This window comes from Ixodes scapularis, unplaced genomic scaffold (assembly GCF_016920785.2).
Source record: "Ixodes scapularis isolate PalLabHiFi unplaced genomic scaffold, ASM1692078v2 PGA_scaffold1__304_contigs__length_218370807, whole genome shotgun sequence".
Classification (NCBI taxonomy): domain Eukaryota; kingdom Metazoa; phylum Arthropoda; class Arachnida; order Ixodida; family Ixodidae; genus Ixodes; species Ixodes scapularis.
This window is the reverse complement of record NW_024609846.1, coordinates 176,866,475-176,885,789: the sequence shown is the minus strand read 5'-3', so window position 1 is coordinate 176,885,789 and position 19,315 is coordinate 176,866,475. Positions and strand designations below refer to the sequence as shown.

Genomic DNA, 19,315 nt, shown 5'->3' with positions numbered 1-19,315 from the left:
AAAGCATTGAGCCACGCAATTATTGCTCGAGAAATGCTTATTCGATACATAATTACTTCCGCAAATGTATAGACACGCAGTGTGATTGGACCCAGCAAAACGGATCACAGTAAAAGTCAGGTAGATGTAGTTAACGCGAACACGGCTGGACAAGTGTCACTTATGATCATGGAAGCGACGTTAACACATGCAGTCCCTGAATTCTTGCATCCAACCCCGGCCACATGGCAAATTTAATGTAATTTCAAATCGAATGACATTATGGGGTCGGCAAATCAGCTTGCGACGCTCGTATAGACAGTCACTCAGGATCGCGAGCTCATTCAGTCCCATATCATTTAAAGAAAATATGATAACCTTTTCCGTGTGGCAGGGGTATTAAACTTACTATTTACAGTCAACTAATTTACTTCTCCTTATGTGCTCGAGCTGCCTTAGAACCAAATATAACTTGTTTATTTATGCAACTATACTATTAACTTAATACAGTTAGGAGTCTAGTATAAACAGGGTGGAGGAAATACAAAATAATTAGTATTAATAAACACAAAAGCACAAACAACGCACTTTCAATAATCAAACATAAACTTGCTATTGACCTTCCAGTGAAAACTTGAATGTTACCAGGCACATTTACAATTATAATGCAATTAAATGCAAAGGGGCAAGCGAGCTGGTCAATAATGCTGAAAATAATCCCTGGGGAAGAGGAACAAGAGGGACAAGGGACAATCATAAATTTCCAAACACAGCTAGGTGACTGGTGAGCGACCGAAAAAATCCGCCTGGTCCGGGTATCGAACCCGGGACCTCTCCATTACAAGTGGACCGCTCTACCAACTGAGCTAACCAGGGGTTAGACGTCAGTAGAGCAAACGGGTTTTATCAGCTGCCACCAGTCTAACACCAACAAGGGTGAAGCTTGCAATTTAATGTTATAATTATAATGCATTTAAATGCAAAGGGGCAAGCGAGCTCGTTAATAATGATGAAAATAATCCCTGGAAAATTGGAACAAGAGGGACAAGGGACAAACATAAATCTCCAAACACAGCTAGGTGACTGGTGAGCGACCGAAAAAATCCGCCTGGTCCGGGTATCGAACCCGAGACCTCTCCATTACAAGTGGAGCGCTCTACCAACTGAGCTAACCAGGGGTTAGACGTCAGTAGAGCAAACGGGTTTTATCAGCTGCCATCAGTCTAACACCAACAAGGGTGAAGCTTGCAATTTAATGTTATAATTATAATGCAATTAAATGCAAAGGGACAAGCGAGCTGGTCAATAATAATGAAAATTATCCCTGGAGAAGGGGAACAAGAGGGACAAGGGACAAACATAAACCTCCAAACACAGCTAGGTGACTGGTGAGCGACCGAAAAAATCCGCCTGGTCCGGGTATCGAACCCGGGACCTCCCCATTACAAGTGGAGCGCTCTACCAACTGAGCTAACCAGGGGTTAGACGTCAGTAGAGCAAACGGGTTTTATCAGCTGCCACCAGTCTAACACCAACAAGGGTGAAGCTTGCAATTTAATGTTATAATTATAATGAAATTAAATGCAAAGGGGCAAGCGAGCTGGTCAATAATTATGAAAATAATCCCTGGAGAAGGGGAACCAGAGGGACAAGGGACAAACATAAACCTCCAAACACAGCTAGGTGACTGGTGAGCGACCGAAAAAATCCGCCTGGTCCGGGTATCGAACCCGGGACCTCTCCATTACAAGTGGAGCGCTCTACCAACTGAGCTAACCAGGTGTTAGACGTCAGTAGAGCAAACGGGTTCTATCAGCTGCCACCAGTCTAACACCAACAAGGGTGAAGCTTGCAATTTAATGTTATAATTATAATGCAATTAAATGCAAAGGGGCAAGCGAGCTGGTCAATAATTATGAAAATAATCTCTGGAGAAGGGGAACAAGAGGGACAAGGGACAAACATAAATCTCCAAACACAGCTAGGTGACTGGTGAGCGACCGAAAAAATCCGCCTGGTCCGGGTATCGAACCCGGGACCTCTCCATTACAAGTGGAGCGCCCTACCAACTGAGCTCTTGTTTTTTTTCATTTTTTTTTATTATAGAAGTATACATTTGGTACATACCGGCCACATGGCCAGGTCAGTGATTGCATACACTACTAGGCATGCACACTACTAAAAGAATACACGAAACGTTTCGAGCCGACAAAGAGAAAACAAACAAACAAACAAACAGAACACTTGGTCCCCCCCTCTTTCTAAAATCTTTCTTTCCAGGGCGGCTGTGCGTTGCGGGCAACGACGCTTTTTTTAATTTGTTGTTTTATCTGGAGCCAGGCGTGGTTGACATCGTCTGGTACTGTGCTAACTGCGCTCAGTGTCCACTCTGCTCTCTCCCTTAACAACTGCCACGCGGTTTTCCGCACAGGCGCTGCCTCCACGTGTAACGTCCGGCACAACCAAAGCGCGTGAAGGGCCATCGCAACCAACGACTCAAACTCCACTCCCCGTTCCTCACCAAAGTACAAAAATTTGAGCGATTCCCAGCTTGGCTCAAAGTTGCATTCAAAAATATAGCGAAAATCCGCCCAGAAACAGAAGGCGCCCTTACAATCCAGAAACACATGAAGGAGCGTTTCCCGCTCACCACAGAAACTGCAGTTTGTTCCAATTGGAAGGTAGAAGCCCTTGTTTTCTAACCAAGTTTTCACTGGCAGGGTTTCTGTGTGAAAACGAATGAAGAAGTTTTTGGTTTTGGGAGAAACAGGGAGGCTGCGCAATCGCCTGAGGACATCTTTTCCAGCTGATGATTCGAGTCCATTTCTGTACAAAAGAGCTGGAAACATGCTGCTGACTGTGTCCCAATAGAGTTTTTTCTTTTTAACTTGCTGAAGATACTCCCACGAGTTCCTCGATTCAAAGAATTTGATTGCTTCCGCAATTTCTTTGTAGAACCGTAGGCACTTAGCTGCTTTCGGTTGCTCCGATGTGCCAACCACCCACTGGCTAAGGTGCGCACTCCCAAGGCTCTGGAATGACCACCGCGTGATCGCATCACTCGAGTCTCTAAACAAAAGGAACCGACTTATTTTTACTTTGAGGGCCACGTGCACCAAGGCGAATCCCCCAGCCTGAAGGCTAAGAAAGAGATTTGTTCGCCTCGTTTTCTCCATTGGCGACTGCCAAACAAATGTTGCGAAGAGCCGATGGGCCTTTGACACCGTGCTGGTGTCGATTGGAATAGCCTGGGCTGCGTACATCAAACTAGGAAAGGGAACAGTGTTACACACAAAGCTTCTCTGGATAAGATGGATTTGTCTCGTGCGCCATGGCAGCAGCGACGCTCTCATCTTCTGGAGTTTGACCGACCGCGTTTCATGGCTAGGAGGCGTCAACGTGAGCGGCACGCCAAGGTACTTTTCCAGGGAGGACGACCACTTCATCCCTAACACACTTGAAGGCTTGCAGACCCAGTTACCCAGCCACGTACCTGTAGATTTGGCTAGGTTAAGACGAGCTCCCGATACGGCACAAAACTCTCGAATTATGTCCAAAGCCCTCAAAAGCTCCTTCTCTTCGGAAAAAATAATAGAAACATCGTCTGCGAAAGCCAGAATTTTTAGTTCTTTAGTTGGCAGTTGAAGCCCTCGAATTCCTTCATCTGTTTTGATAGCCTTGCACAGTGGCTCCAAGTACAGCGCAAATAGCGGTGGGGACAGCGGGCACCCCTGCCTGACAGACGATTGCACACTGATCTTTCCCGTTTTTTTCCCATTTACTAATATCTTGGTGGATATATCGTTGTAGCACAGGCGCACCCAATCGGAAAGAACGTCGCCTACGTTGATGCGTTTTAGGATTCTGAACAAGAATTCATGGTCCACCCGGTCGAAGGCACGACTCAGGTCAATTTGAAGGACCGCAAGGGGCGTGTTGAACGCTACTGCCGCTTCGCATACTGTTCGCATGGCGTGGAGGTTGTGCGTAATTGACCGTGACTTGATCGGATAGGTCTGGTGATCTCCGACCACTTCCGCAATACCTCTCTCCAGCCTTCGAGCTAAGATTCTCGTCAAAACTTTATAGTCTCTACACAAGAGACTTATTGGCCTAAAATTGCTTACTGAAGGTATGTCATTGCCGGAATGCGGCTTGGGAATGAGCACCACAAGGGACTGGCGCATGGTGGGTGGTAAGAGCTTTCTTTTGAATACATCTTTGAACACTTTCTGCAGGAGAGGTGTCAACTGGTCTAGAAACTTCTTATAAAATGCCGAACCTATGCCATCGGGCCCGGGTGACTTGTTTGACGGCATTTCCCGGATTGCCCACCGAATTTCGCTTTCCACAATTTCAGTGTTAGTACGTTCGCGTACTTCTTCGCTTACTTCCTTTTGAAGCTGCTGTAGCATGCTTTCCGCAAGACGGCCATCGCAGGCGTCTTTCTTTTGAAACGTTCGAACATATTCCTCGTAAAGGGGTAATCACACGACGGAGAAATCCCCGGGATTTCTCCCTCGTGTGAATACCCCTTAAAACACGTCTGCAATTTCCTCCTGCGTGGAAAAGCTCTGTCCGTTTTCGTCTCTTATCTGCCGGATAGTGTTGCACTTGATTCTTTGCTTCTCAAAGAACTGAAAAAGCTTTGAAGGTTGTTCGTCTCGCTCGACCAGTTTTTCCCGGCTCCTCACCACAGCTCCCATGTACCTTTCTTTCATCAGAGTCAAAAGCTCGCATTTTATGGCTATTATGTCTTCTCTAAAATTTCCAGGCGATGAGCCGTCTGCCGCAATGAGAGTTTTTAAATTATGTAACAGTTCTTTTTTCTTTAAATTTTTTTCCCTGGCCTTTCTTTCCCCATATGACATGGCTTCACTTTTCACTTCCGCCTTCAAAATCTCCCAGCTTACAGCATCAAAAACCGAGTTTTCGGCTGCTAACCGCAGTTTTTCTTTTATGATGGTTGAAAACTCGTCATCTTCAAGGAGGCTCTCGTTTAGCTTCCAGTGCCCGCTAGTATGCGGAGTTGAAAGATGGCTTGTGCCAGCCCTCCACTCAAAAGTTACTAAGCCGTGGTCTGAGAAAGGAACAGGTGAAACATCGTAGCGGGCGTCTTTGAATTCTAATTCGTCCGATATATAAATTCTGTCCAAGCGCGCGCTGGAATCACCCTGCCGGTGGGTGTAGCGTTGCGTGTTGTTAGGACGCGCAAGTTCAATTACATCTATTAGATTGTTTTCCTTTAAAACCGAACGCAGAACTTTCACACTATTATCTGCCTGCGCCCGCCTAGGAAAGCGATCTTCGGAACTGTCAGCACAATTGAAATCCCCGGCTAGAATGACCTTCACTGGCGTATCAACTACCGAGTTAATCAGCTCAAAAAAACTTTTCCGCTCGTTCATGTTGTTTGGCGCGTACAAGCATATCACCCTTATCAAAGTGTTCGCTAAAATGCAGTCGACATAGCTGATTCTGCCGCAATCGTCATGTCCTATATCAGGGCATACTCTCAAGAAATGTTTCCTGCGAACGAACACCGCGCATCCGCCGCTCTTTCCGCTCGAGTGCGAAACAAAAACCTGATAATGTCTCTTGAAAAATTCACGCGTGCTTTCTTCTTGCTCCCTTGTTTCGATTTTAGTTTCTTGGACACAGGCTAATTCGATCCGCTTTTCTAGCAACAAATCTAAAAGCCATTGCTTCCGCATGGAAGCGACGAGACTTACTACATTAAGTGTACCAACTACTGTCATAATTAAGTTGTGGGATAGCCCACCCCGCCTGCCCGGGGTGCAAAATAAGTCTTCGTAGAGTGTGAGCTAGCAAACAAATCAGGCAATTTTTCCTACCGGTTGACATATTTCTGGGAAGTCCTGGTTTGCGATCACGTAGTGTTCAGGGCAGATGCGTTGTCAAGAGACGACGCTCCGACTTCGACCGGCTTAAGGGAAGATTGAACAGTGTCCGTTTTTTTCCATCGCTTGCCACTCACGATGGTGTAGCGTTGGTCGGCTGAGTTGTCTCGCACGGTTTCCTTCACCTTGCGCTTGATGGTCGTTTTGCTGCTCGAGGCCTCCCCGAGCTCCATCTTGTCGTCGACCGGTACCGGAGCCTGGGGCTCCGGCTGCGTTTGCAGGACGGCTTGTTCAGAGTGAGGCGTGGCGCGGTCGTCCTGGAGTGGAGCCTGTCGCTCCAGCTGCTGCTCCGGTTGCTGTTGGGAAGGTGGGTGCGTGGCCACAGAGGATGCGTTGATTGAAGCCTCCTGACCTCCCGGAGTCCCCGAGCTCTCGGGGCCGCCAGAGATGCCCGTCTCGTCCATGTCGCCCTGATCCATGTAGTGCTCGAACTCGTCCTCTTGAACTGCCATTCTCGTTCTGGAGGCGTAGCTCTGGACGCAGTCGTCCTCTTCGTGCCCGAACGTGCGGCACACTTTGCACCATGGTGTTCGGCATTGTTTCCGCAAATGTCCAACCTTCCGACATCGGAGACACAATGGTGGCCGACCCGGAATTGACACCAACGCAGGGCCTCCCATGACGGTGACTTGGTGGGGGATGGAATCCACCGTGTTGCCTTCCTTCAGTTCGATCGTAACGGTTCTGGTCGTTGTCTCTATTTCTTCAAAACCAGGTCGGCGCCATTTGTCCCTTGCGACTTTCTTCACTTTGCCGTAACTGGTGAACGCTTGCACGACTGCTTCATCCGGAACGTTCGTAGGCAGCCAGTGTACCTTGAAGGTCTTCTCCCTGGTGTTGGGGTCGATGACGACGCACGTTTTTCCCTTGATGACGAGTTGCCGCACTTTCACCATTTTTTCCTTCGCCAACATGTTGTGTAGAGTGAGTATCCAGACGTGTTTATATTGGTAAGCACCAAACCCGGCAATGTCCTTGAAGTTGATGGCTGACTTCAGTGCGTCGGCGAAGTCGTCGATTTTATAGGGTCTCCCCGACGGGTCGCAGTGCAAAATGACAGCATTAAAAGACGACCGACCTGTTGGCAGCGTGGGCAGTAGCATCCTGTATTCCTGGTGGGCGTTGTTTACTGGCTGAACAGTTGATTCCCGGCTAGTGCTAGCCGTTATCGCCGCTCCGACGGAGCTCATGATAAGACGTCCGTCGCGCTCGGCAGCCGGAAGTCGAATCCTCATCCAACTGAGCTAACCAGGGGTTAGACGTCAGTAGAGCAAACGGGTTTTATCAGCTGCCACCAGTCTAACACCAACAAGGGTGAAGCTTGCAATAAGTACTGCTTTATTTTTTCTACTCTCAATAGGTCCGAAGACGCTCTAAATATTTGAAAATAGGGCGAGGCCAGAGAACAGGTGACCGATGAATGCTAGCTGCCCGACATTGAAAATAATAAAAAGACACACCATTGCTAGCCCACTTGCTTTCTTCTTTACGTATCGAATATCTTACCTGCTCCTAAAAATGCATGAAGGGGCATTTTAATATAGTAACAGGAAGCGCACACTATCAATATATCAGCACCACCGGAATGCTGGCGAAGCTTGAGCACACCTTATATTCCTTTCGGATGATATTTTGCTTGGAATCGTCGCTCGTTTTAACATACCTGCCATGACCTGAAATATAGCGAAGTTTAACATTGTTCACTGGTGAAGAAAAGTGCTGTGACGAAAGCAATTACACTTTTCCAGTGTTAATAAAGGTACATATATAGTATTCGGAGCAACACAAATAACCAAAGTGCTCCGTGTTATTTTCCGGCGAAGAGACAAATTGCACGTGTGTTTTCCCATAGGAATGCACAGGAGCACCGCAAAAGTAGACTGGTTACTGCCTGGTTCAAATTGCATCCCGAAAGTCACATAGACACTAGCGCCAGTTGAACCTCTAGCGTACATTATAATAACTCTGCGGTTTCAACAGGCGTTAACGACAAGTATTACTTCGCTTGAGCTTTGTTCGTACAATAAAATAATTTTTGTTATGTTATTAAGGCGAGGTAATATTCGCTGTCTGAAATATTTTGCGGTTCATTTGTTCGTTCTCCGAGGTTATCATGACTTTCCTGCAAAATGTTATTTTTGGTTGAAGCCAGGATCCCGTCTCCAGCTATCCAAATAAAGCTTAGCACTGCGTATGTTGCATGTCATGAATTTGCTTTCCAACTTCTTTTGAAAGGTTTCAATGGTGAGGCGGCTTGAATATTTTTTTTCTTTCATGTCTGATACTTTTTGAAAGCATGTGACGATGTAATCTCATTGGCTGACTATTATAACAAACCCTTCTAAGGTTTTCTTTTTTAATCATTTACGTGATTATACTGACATCGTTTTGTCGGGTCATTGTAACGAGACAGAAACATTTTTCACCAATTGAAAGTTTGAAACTAAACAGAAGTGGTATATCAGTTCAATGCTGATGAATAAAATATTTGCAATATTCTAAGTATTATGGATCATCCACTTTCCCGTAAAGCACCTCGAAGAACCAATCACTGCAGACCACAAGGTAAGCTTGGCGGTTCACGAGGCTGATAATAGGTTTAATTCTAAAAGCAGCCTGCGGTGTGAAACTTAGGACTGTGAGACGCCAAGCTCCAGTTCAACAGCGCAGACTGTTTTTTTTTTTTTTTTTAATTTTAGGTTTAGAAATATTTTAAGCCTCATAATTCGCCAAGCTGAGCCCCGATTGGTTCTTCGAAGTGCTTTGCGGCGAGGTAGACGCTCCAGTTTTTTAGAGTGTATGGAGATGTTGAACTATCTGTTGTGATTACTTCATGAAATATTCCTTCCCCAAAATCCCCTGGAAGGGCCGACATTAAATGAAAAAGAAGTTCCCTTGAATGTTTTTTTACTGATAATCGAATCCTGGCAAGATTGCCAAATTATAGGCATCAAATAGCGACCATTTTTATCTGTAACTACGACAGTTATGTTCCTTGTTAGTAAAAACAAAGCAAACTCAAAAAAGGCCGTTCTCGTGTTACTGTCGCTTAGCTTTGAGTGTAAAATCATTGGGACGCCATGCTTTGCTACCGCCTTTGTTTGCCCGAGATCCGAAAAGGCCGGCTCTTGAAGAGTAGAATTGAAAGCAAGTTTTTGAAGAATGGGAAAAACGAATCTATTTGTAAACACTCCGGAATGTGTATGTGTACACGTAAGATAATAAAACATAAGCTCTGTTTTCGCTCTCATTCGCTGCCGCGGAGGATAGCGAAGGCTCATACCAAATATCCGATCCAACTAAAAAAATAAAAAAATAGAGTTTTATATGTGAACGTTAACACAGAAGTTAAAAAGTGAAAAATCACGAAGATGACAGGTACGTACTGTAATTTCAAACGACAACTTTACTGACATCAAAAACTTTGAACAACGTGGGCTCTCCTAAGGAAACAAGCTAAAGTTGAATCTGCTAGAGCGTGTATCGCATTTTAAGGAGCTGTGCAACGATTTTAACGTTGAAAGAATTGGCATCTTCTACTTTTGACATTGCTCATCTTGTCACAAAGGACAGAAAGCACATCTCCTTCCTTCGAAATGTTGTGACTCCACCGCGTAATCGCGAGGCGAACATTTGAATATTCCCCGACCTGCAGCCACGAGCGGCGGCCATGAGAAAAACGCTGCGTGACGTCACTTGGGTAGTTGTAAAAAAGATAGCAAGTTGTGCGAATACCTGCTCGATAAAAGGTAACTTTTCTATAAATCTTGTCGTTCCAACATAAATAGAACTGCGTCAAAAACCTGATATCACCGACAAAACTGTTATTACACGGAGTTTTAGTGGCGCCATCTATCCTAGTCCACAAAACCGTCAGCTCTATCTGCTACCGCAAACAGCCGCCGGAAGCTGCAGAGGGAGGGGGACAGAGCCGGACGGGTATGGCCGGACCCGGATGAGACTTTCCTCCTTTCACCATATTGCTCGCGCTGCGCCCGCCAGCACGTGGTTGCGCGGTCGCGAGCGGATGCGTTCTCGCTGCTCACTGATGGCTCTAGAGAAAGAGCTTGTCTGGAACTCTGCGCGACCCCCATTGACGTCACAGCGCAAATGACTCGGAAGATGGTGAAGGAGTTGAGAGGTGCCGAAAACCTCAATCTTCGTCTATTTTTAAAATAAAAACTAGGACATACAGGCAAAAACGTTTTTTTGTTCTTTACTTCAGAAAGGTCGAGACACCAACTCCTCCTTTAAGACAAATTTGATAACCCTCCCTTGAGATGCACGGGTTTCCAGTGGGAATTCAATTATAATGAATATACTATCAACCATCTGTTCATTTTTACACTGCTATATATACAATACATGCCTCACGTTCCTACATTATGTACGTAGATAAAGCGCACAGAAAAGTTTCAGCCAGTGACTGGAACGAAACGTAGAGTGGATGGAAGGGATCTGTAATACGTTATAACAACGGACTTTTTTTTTTCTTTAATTGACGGTTGTGATGAAACACCCCGAGTTCTTATGCCGGGATTTCAAAATATATAATAACAGCCCTCGGGGTTCTCTGAAACATTGCTTTGGAAACTGGGTATTTATACGGAGCCTATACGGTTAACGAACGACCTGGCACACCTCGATAATCCGACTTTCGGTGCTCCTTAAAGCAAACTTCTTGTTATACCGGCAGCTATAGACACGGCATACAATGTTCCAAATTGATAACCTTTGTCCCCAGTATTCCTTGTGTGTTGTCATTTGAATTCGAAATGGATCCACGGGTTTTTATTAAAAATATTAAGTTTACTGCTCTGTCTCGAAGATTGAAGAAACTGCCATAAAGCTTCACAGCTGGCCGTTCCGTTTTTTCTGATAACTTCAATGACATACGAAAACCACTCGCCGGTCTAATTTTCGCAACCTCGGATTAATCCAAAAGCTACGTATTTTGAAGTCACCACGACAAAATAAAACGCAAAAAATACAATGGTTTAGGAACAAAATTCGATGAAAGACAAGGGTTAGTGGTCTTGGGGAAAGGCTACTTCAGTTTTCCTTAAAACTGTGGACTACTAATGCACAAAGGGGGTTTATTTTTAGCTTGTCGAATTACGTTCAGGATAACAGGTTATTTAATTGTTCCTCTGGGTCAAGACAAAAACCCTTGTTGAGGTTTTTAGTTTGAACCAGTCTATTTGTACTTTTTGGAGGAACTAGGGGTAGTGTTTTTGTAATATGAACCAGCATATATATATATCGGGAGAGAGTGAAAGTGCAGCTAAAGTTTGCATGGGGTTAAATCATATAGAAAAAGGACATCTGGAAATGAATGAGCATTGTCTATACCGCTTCACTATTTTCTCGAGCGGTCGATCGCCTATATTCTTTTTTGTTTTTACCCAGCTTATTGAAAGAAACATGGGGAAAAATGCGTTTTTCACGTGAATCGTTTTTCGTTTATTTTAGTTACCAGGTGCCCTAGGCGGAAGGTCTTCAAAATCCCGAGGAGGGGGCGAGACCCTACAACCGTCTTACCGCTCTCCCCCCCCCGCCCCCCTCCCCCTGCCCTCTTCCTCCCCTATGCACCTAGAAGTTCCCAAGGGGGGCATTTGCTTTATCCACACTCTTTTGAAAAAAGGTTCTTATTATTGTCACGCATGACGACTGATGAGTCGACAAATGACTCAAGGAAACTAAACGTTTAATGGCGCAAACTCATGCCCAAAACAAAAAAGAAAAATGATTGCGTCGCAGGCATCGATAGCGGCGCGGCGTAACAGCAGGATCAAACGCTGGAGCTAAACTGTCTCCGGCTTGCTACGCGGAGCTGCTTATATATACAGGTGTGCTACTGGAACAATCGGCGCAGAAGGAACAGTCGGTCCTCGAGTAAGCAACAGGGTTCTCCAATTAACCAGAACGTGACGTCACAGAACTAACAAATGTGTGCGACGGCTCCCAGGCATCGAACCTCGACCCCTTTATGTGCGAGTCAAGCACGACCATTGGGCCACGTGCGCGTTTGCTCGGAGACGCGCGTGGCGCTATTACCCCCCTCTAAAGAGATAATCGTCTCGATGCAACGTCCAAGGAAACAAACCAGATCAAAACACGGAGGCAGGTGAAACATCGTCTTATCAAGCGTAGCACATAATCAAAGTTTACAGTCTTATCGAGCGTACTATGATTTGAGGCGCACGACGTGGACGACTCCAGACCACGTTGTAAGATTGTCTCAGACCCTGGTGGGCGGCGGGATGATGTTTGTGTTCCATCCGGCATCACCTCGTAGTTCATATCTCCGGGTCGAAGAAGTACCTTATAGGTCCGAAGTATCGTTTCGGGATATATCTCTGAGGCAGCGGCAACGAATAGTTGTTCTCACCTATACCGCGGATCTCGACACGAGCACTACATCTCCCGTCTGGTGTGCTGAGGTGCCCTCCTGCGGTGTGTATTTGAGGTTCACCCCACGTCGTCGTCACTCTGCGAAGACGGCGAGAGAGACTCCTACTGAAAAGTAAGTAGTCTGCTCCGTTGTGGACGAGTGCCGATGCTTCGTGGCAGTCAATGACAAAGTTTAGATTGTTGGCCACCGTTGCAGTAGCATCGTTGCAATGCGTAGCGTCGGAACAGTGGGAGCGCTGCGGCGACCTTGGAGGCTCTTTACTTCGGTCGTCGTCGGCAACGCCACCACAAGGCGTTATAGCACTTTGTTTCCCTGGCAACCCAGACGACACAGGCTTTCTCGGCGGGATCGTGGCACTGAAGGCGCTGAAAGTCGTGGCGATGTTGAGCAATATTCATGGCGGAGAGACGGCGCTGAGGATGGCGAGCGACGGAGGTACTCCTCGATGTCGGAAAGGTGTTCGCCGTACCTCGGGCGTGGGTCGTTCGGGTGGAACCAATACCACCTAGAACACAAGGCCTGCGCGTTTCCTGCTCTAAATGTCCTCACTAGTAGATCCGCTCAGCGCACACGTAGGTAATTCTGATAAGTGTCATTAGGGAGTTTTAGAATAGCGCACGCTAAAGCTTTGCGTACGCAAAGAATAGCGTCGTCGCCACTGTGCATGCTCCGAACGCAAACCAGGTTTTGCGCTTTGCGTGCGCAATTTTAGCGTGCGCTATTTCTCGGAAATAGCGTGCGTACGCAAAGAGTCTTTGCGCTTCTCCAAGGAGGATTCGTGCTGAGTAGTTGGCTAAAGCCAAGACGAGCAGAGTAAAAAAATGGCGGCTTCAAGGATTATGTCGGCGGCTGCTTTGGCGGCGTCGTGAGTGCGACGTCGGCGGCATCCTCGCGATTGCGATTTTCAATGCGGGACGACATTGTACTCGGCTTAGCAACGATCATCGGGAACTTGATGTTTGCGACGCGCGAACATTTCGCGGCGAAGGTACCAGTGCAAAGGTCAGTACACGACACCTCTCTTGCCGAGGCGACGCAAGCGGACACGACCGGTCAACCGCTCACGTCGCATTCTCATGTTTAAACAAATCTAAATTAGTACTCTGAACCAAAAAACTTGTTTTTTTCTAAAGTTGGAGCATTTTGTTTGTGAAATAAAAGTTTTGACTGTATCTTGGTGGCGTCGCAAGCGCGAGCTGATAAGGTTTTTGCGTCGCGACGGAGAAACGATATTCTAAAACTCTCTTGCGTCGCATGCGCTAATACAAGCGCTAAATTTAGCGCTGCCGTGCGCTAAAATTGCGTTCGTTATTCTAAAACTCCCTATTGTCTCCTGGTCAGAAAATTTTTTTACAACAGTTGTGTAATGACTAGAACAAAACCAATAATCTAGGTAGTAAAAGTTTTCAACCACGGTTTCTTAGTTATCGTCACGCACCATCGAACTGGTTAATCTCAGCTCATAAGAATTGTCAATGTGTTGGAATCTGGCTCTTACGTTGACGGATAAGAAGGGACGGCCAGATTGTTCATACAGAGATGCGAAGAACTCAACGATTATACTTAAAAGGATCATGAAACGATTTTCCTACTTGTTCCTCCTTCGCATTAATCCTCAACGCAAATGCGAATTGTAAAATCACGTCGTCGTGACATTGTTCGGCACCGGTGCGATGACTCCTAGCTTCCACAGTGCTTTTTATGCACACCATAGAACTTGTCATTCGCCAGTGACGATAAGTTTCGTCAGGGCACTCATTGGCCACGAACGCGAATACAAATATTCGTCGACGGATTGATTGTTGACGAGCGCATACGTCCGAGTGACGGAGTTCTCGTGTCCAGTGCTTGAGCTGGGCTCGGCTGACGTGAGGTTGGCACCGCTGACGAGCTTTGGGAGCCACAGATCTGTCATAGTGAAAAGGGGGAGAGCTTTCGAAGGAAAGAAGGTACGAAATAGTCCGCTATATTTTCAAATGTTCATACCGAAAAGCTGGCTTTTGACTTTCTACCCTCTTTCTTTTGGCCGACTAAGCAATATGTGATTAGTAAAGGCCTAATGTAAAATCATTTATCCCAGCCCAAAATTCGGTTCATGGCCCCTTTAAGGCCACGGTCCCACTGAATGTGGCACTTTATGTACCTTTTGGAAGGTCATTACTCATCTCCTTTTAAATATTGTTTTGTGGGATTGATGTCATTCGAAAGGCAATGCAATCCTCTTTCCAAAGGGTCTGCCGACCCCCATTTGAGAACCACTGCATAAGGAGACCAATGCGTCAGCAACGTTGCGTGTTAGCTGGTGATCTGTAGCACAAGCTGAAAAAGAGCTTGTGTGTTTTAAATTCAAAAACGAAAACAAACGCCTTGATGAAATGTTCAGACGGTATTTCGGAGGTTGTTTGAGAACTACCAGCTAATATTCACGTGCCTTTTTCATAAATTCTATATATATTTTTCCTCGTTTTTTAATTTTTTTTCTTTCACTGCTTGAATTCTCTTATTTTTCTTTATTCTAATAATTTGCAGCAGTGAGTCAGCAGGTGTGTGTTTTCTGTTAGTTCCTTTCTGCTGTCCTTTTGAGCGCTGATTAAAATCATGGGCACAAAGCGGGAACAAAATTCACTTAATGCCACGGTCCCACTGAATGTGGCAGTTTAGGTACTTTTTGGCAGGTCATTACTCATCTCCTCTTGAATACTGTTTTGTGGGGTTGATGTCATTTGAAAGGCAATGCAATCTTCTTTCATGTGATATTATGTGTGTGTTGGTTTTTACTGTTCATGCGCATTTGTAGCGTTGCGAATATGATGGCGCGGACCCTCACTTGCTCCGCTAGTTCATGTTTTATGAACGACCCATTGAAGATAACACGGTTCCAATATAGCAGTTTTGTTAAGATGATGTCGGAGCAGAACGTAACGATACACTTTTTTGGTATTTGCAATACTTTGTTTTTTTTTTCATCCCTCCAAATATTGCCCTAAAATTGACATTTTTCAGCGCAAATATTTTTTTAATGACAAGAGCTAGGACAATGAAATTAGCTACAGATGCAGTGCTTATAATTGGTAATATGCAGAAAAAAATTTAATGTCGTGTAAAGTTTTTTTTTGTTTAGATATTTTATATCAAACGTAGCACTTTTTTGTGCTTCGAGTCATGGTACTTCAAATGCAGCTGAGGAAATAATTAAACTATGATAAAATCTTTTATAACATTTAGAGCTACAATGGTTACCCAAGAGGTGGACGATGGCCTTTTTTTAATTTTCAGAGTCATAACGTTCCAGGAGCCCTTCAAACTTACCTGTTTTTGACGCATATCTTTTTTGGACATCAAACAGAATTATTGGCATCTAATAACATTTATTGTTTGGAATAGATATACATTGCGATCTATTAGATTTTCAAAATGATCTTGCTTTGGTTTTTTAATAGGTGTAGAGCTTAGCTAAATATAAAAACAATCAAAAATTGTTTGGTGTTTTGTTGCGCTACCTGGCGGATGGAAGACAAACTGCTGATTTCTAATGTTCAAAAAATTTCCGAGGGCGGCGTTGGCGTCTGTATCATCATCAATCTCCGTGTCTTTTTGCCTTCACATTTAAAGAATATATTGGAAGATTCACTATCGATAAATGAATGGTTTAAGTACTGGGTCAGGTTAATAAATCTAAGACAAATAATTACACAAGCGTAGGGTGATATAATCTGTTCATTATTCGATATGATTGAAATCAATAAACAATAAAGACGAAGAGGAAAAGAATACACTGGAGTTCACTTCAGGCCTAGAGTCATTAAATGAGCTCTAAAGTATCGGTACTCCGTTCCCCAAAATTGTTTTGGGCACTGCCATTTTGGATCTTGTTCAGAGCAAACGCCACTGCCGATCGTTGTGATCCAAACGTACGACTTCCTCAGCATTAGATGCGGTGCAAGGAAGCTGATGCAATATTGCAATGCTTTGTCGCGGGTTCTTTAAACATTTGTGGGGGACGGAAAAGCGTTTCTTGTGATTTTAGATAAAGCTTCAGATAACTGGCAACAATGATTTTAAGCCACAATATGGCCAAGTGTCGTTACTCTGAACCGTAGCTAATTTACTGGCACAAGCGAGAACAATGAGGAAGAGGCAGGTGTCAAAAGGTAGTTGCCTGTTGAATCCACGGGGCTTATGTCATGGCCCCTCCAGGTATTACAAGCCTCTTGAACAAGAGCATGAATAGCGTCATTAAATAAGCTACGCTTCAGAGTAGCGACACTTGGCCATATTGTGGCTTAAAATCATGGTTGCCAGTTATTTGAAGCTGTATCTGAAATCACAAAAAAACGCTTTTCCGTCCGTCACTTTAAACAATTTGCGACAAAGCAAAGCAACATTATATGAGCTTCCTAACACCGAATCTAATGCTGAGGATGTCGCACTTTCGAATCATGACGATCGGCAGTTGCGCCTGCTCTGCACAAGCACCAAAATTGCGGCGTTCACAACACTGTCGGGGAAGAGAGTGCCGATGCGCAGCTCATTTATTGGCTCTAGTTCCCGCGAAACTCCTTTTCCCTGACTTAAACTGAAACTAGATATGAATAATACACCATTATTATAGCTTATTTAGTTATAACAAACTACACATATTGAGAGGAGGAAGCGGCCGGGTAGGAGAAACGCGGGTCTTATGTGCGACCGTTCTAACCGTCTCAAAAGAGAGAAGGCGCGAGCTTGCGCTGGTTTAAAAAAAAGGCATCCAAAAAAAAGAGGCGGCACGCTGTGTTCTTTCTTATTACGCGTCTAATTGCAAATTGTTGTATGTATGTGTATACAGCCGGAAGGTAGTCTGCCTTAGTGGGCGTCTGGTGTCTCAGCTGTAGATGAGCAATTTAGCCTGTGCGGTACAACCGCAAACCTGGGGTCTTTAACGTGCACCACGCAGTAGTGATACACGACCGCACGCCGATGATGGCGTTGGACTCAAGGAAGACTTCGGGTATTTCAAGAAAGGTAGCCCAGGTGCCAGGACTTTTGTCGAAAGCGGTAAGTGTTGGAAACGTCGACAACGTTGGCAGCCACGTGTGCGCCACGCAGTAGTGATACACGACCGCACGCCGGTACGATGCTCTTCCAGATCGAAACGGGCGGGGGCGGGGTGGGTTCTTCAGCGCGAGCTTTCGCTCCAAGTGCTCCGAGCTGTTGTGCGCTAGACCATGCACTCGGCCACCGACACCCCCCCCCCCCCCAATCCTCCTCCCCCCTTGTGCGTCTAATTTATATACAGGTATAGACAATTGCAAGCATGGCGCCACAAGTGGTGCCCCATGCGTGCAAGCGCGTGCAACGCGCTGGTGAACGTAGCTTTGGCAAGCTCGTAATCGCACGGGCGTGCCTGTTCGAGCAGAGACATGGCGGCGGGCAGTCGCCCAGCTTGCAATCGTCTATAAGTACTTGAAGATGGACGTCGATCGTCTCGAGGTAATGTAACGTAATAACATTATATAAATAATAAACTTTTTGAAGGACTGAACGACTCAATTTTTCAATTCTTGGATTGTAATATGGCGGTAGCCTATTGTACTTACTGTTGATGAAGAGCAATATGAGGTGACGAGGTAATGATTAAATGACGAGGCTCTATAAGGACGACATTAGTGGGTGTCGAACCACAACGTCAGACTTGTTTCAAGTATTGTATACCCAAAGACTTTCTTCACCCGCAACAGAATATGGTAGAATCAACGAGGATGCTGCTTTACAACTGTACGTGGAACAGGAAAACTGCACTGTGCAGAAGTGCGGCTTATTCGTTAATATGAGTGACGGATTTCTAGCAGCATTCCCTGATTGACTACTGGGAACAAATGGCCTCGTTGACGTAAAGTGTCCCCGCTCCAAAGGATTCTTGAAGCATACTTAAACCGCAAAGGAGTATGAGGCGAAAAATAAGAAATAGGAGCCAGGTGTGAAAGGTACAAACCACCACCCTAGCTTCTACTATCAAATACAAGGGACGTTACACGATACACAAAGAGTGTTTTGTGATTTAGTTATATTTACACTCAAGGGCATTGATATCCAACGTATTCAGAGGGATGACACCTTCTGGTCAACCAACATAGAGCCTTTTCTACTCAAGTTTTACATGGAAGACCCAACTTCCGCTGAAATTCCTCACGTAGACTAGTTGTTCGACCGAATAAACTGCCATCACCTCCGATCTGGGAATCTCTCGATCTTCGTTCGTAGGCCATAGTATCATGAGATCAAGGGGTGTGGCTCTTCGTCCGCCAAATATTGCTTCGGCAGGTGTTTTTACCGTGTAAGATGAGACCGTCGTGTGCTGCTGGAACAAGAACCTGGCGATTCTTCACTGAACGGCTTCTTCCGTAAGCTTCAAAAGGGCTTTTTGTAAGCAAAAGCGTAACCAAAAGGGCTCTGTTCTGCTTGCCCGTTAGTTGCAGAATGGTATGGTGCACTAATGTGATGCCTGATGCCGGTTTTTTTTTTTCTTCAAAAACTTGTTTATTTTATTTGAAGCAAGATGTGGCGCGTTATCAGAGAAAAGTAGTTTCGGTAAGGCAAAAGTAGGTAAAAGAGACCATAGAACGTCAATGACGTGTTTGGACGTCGTGGCAGGCATCGTGTAAACTTCCAGCCACTTAGAGTACGCATCGACCATGACTCCGCAGATGCGGATACGTTTCGCCACCCACCGACTGAATAGTTTTACTGTTCATGATGGCGTTGGACTCAAGGAAGACTTCGGGTCTTTCAAGAAAGGTAGCCCAGGTGCCAGGACTTTTGTCGAAAGCGGTAAGTGTTGGAAACGTCGACCACGTTGGCAGCCACGTGTTGTGTTTGACACTGGACACTTACCATTCGCTGAGAGGAAACTTGCTTGTTCGTCTGCCACGAGCCGTCCGATATCAGGTCATCACCGCAACACCATCTCCCGACAAAACTGGTCTTCGTTGTCCGCATGTTTATAGTTAGCAATCACGTG

At 45.5% G+C, this 19,315-nt stretch overlaps 1 protein-coding gene and 1 non-coding gene across 2 annotated transcripts; both read right to left on the bottom strand.

The window, feature by feature from the left end:
- Positions 1-1,688: 1,688 nt before the first annotated feature.
- On the bottom strand, positions 1,689-1,761 carry Trnat-ugu. Its single transcript has one exon. It is a non-coding gene; the product is annotated as a tRNA-Thr (tRNA).
- A 479-nt stretch (positions 1,762-2,240) lies between these two features.
- LOC121835870 lies at positions 2,241-3,155 on the bottom strand. Its single transcript, XM_042290409.1, has one exon. It carries the CDS (start codon positions 3,153-3,155, stop codon positions 2,241-2,243), a length of 915 nt encoding a protein of 304 aa, XP_042146343.1.
- Between the last annotated feature and the right edge of the window lie 16,160 nt (positions 3,156-19,315).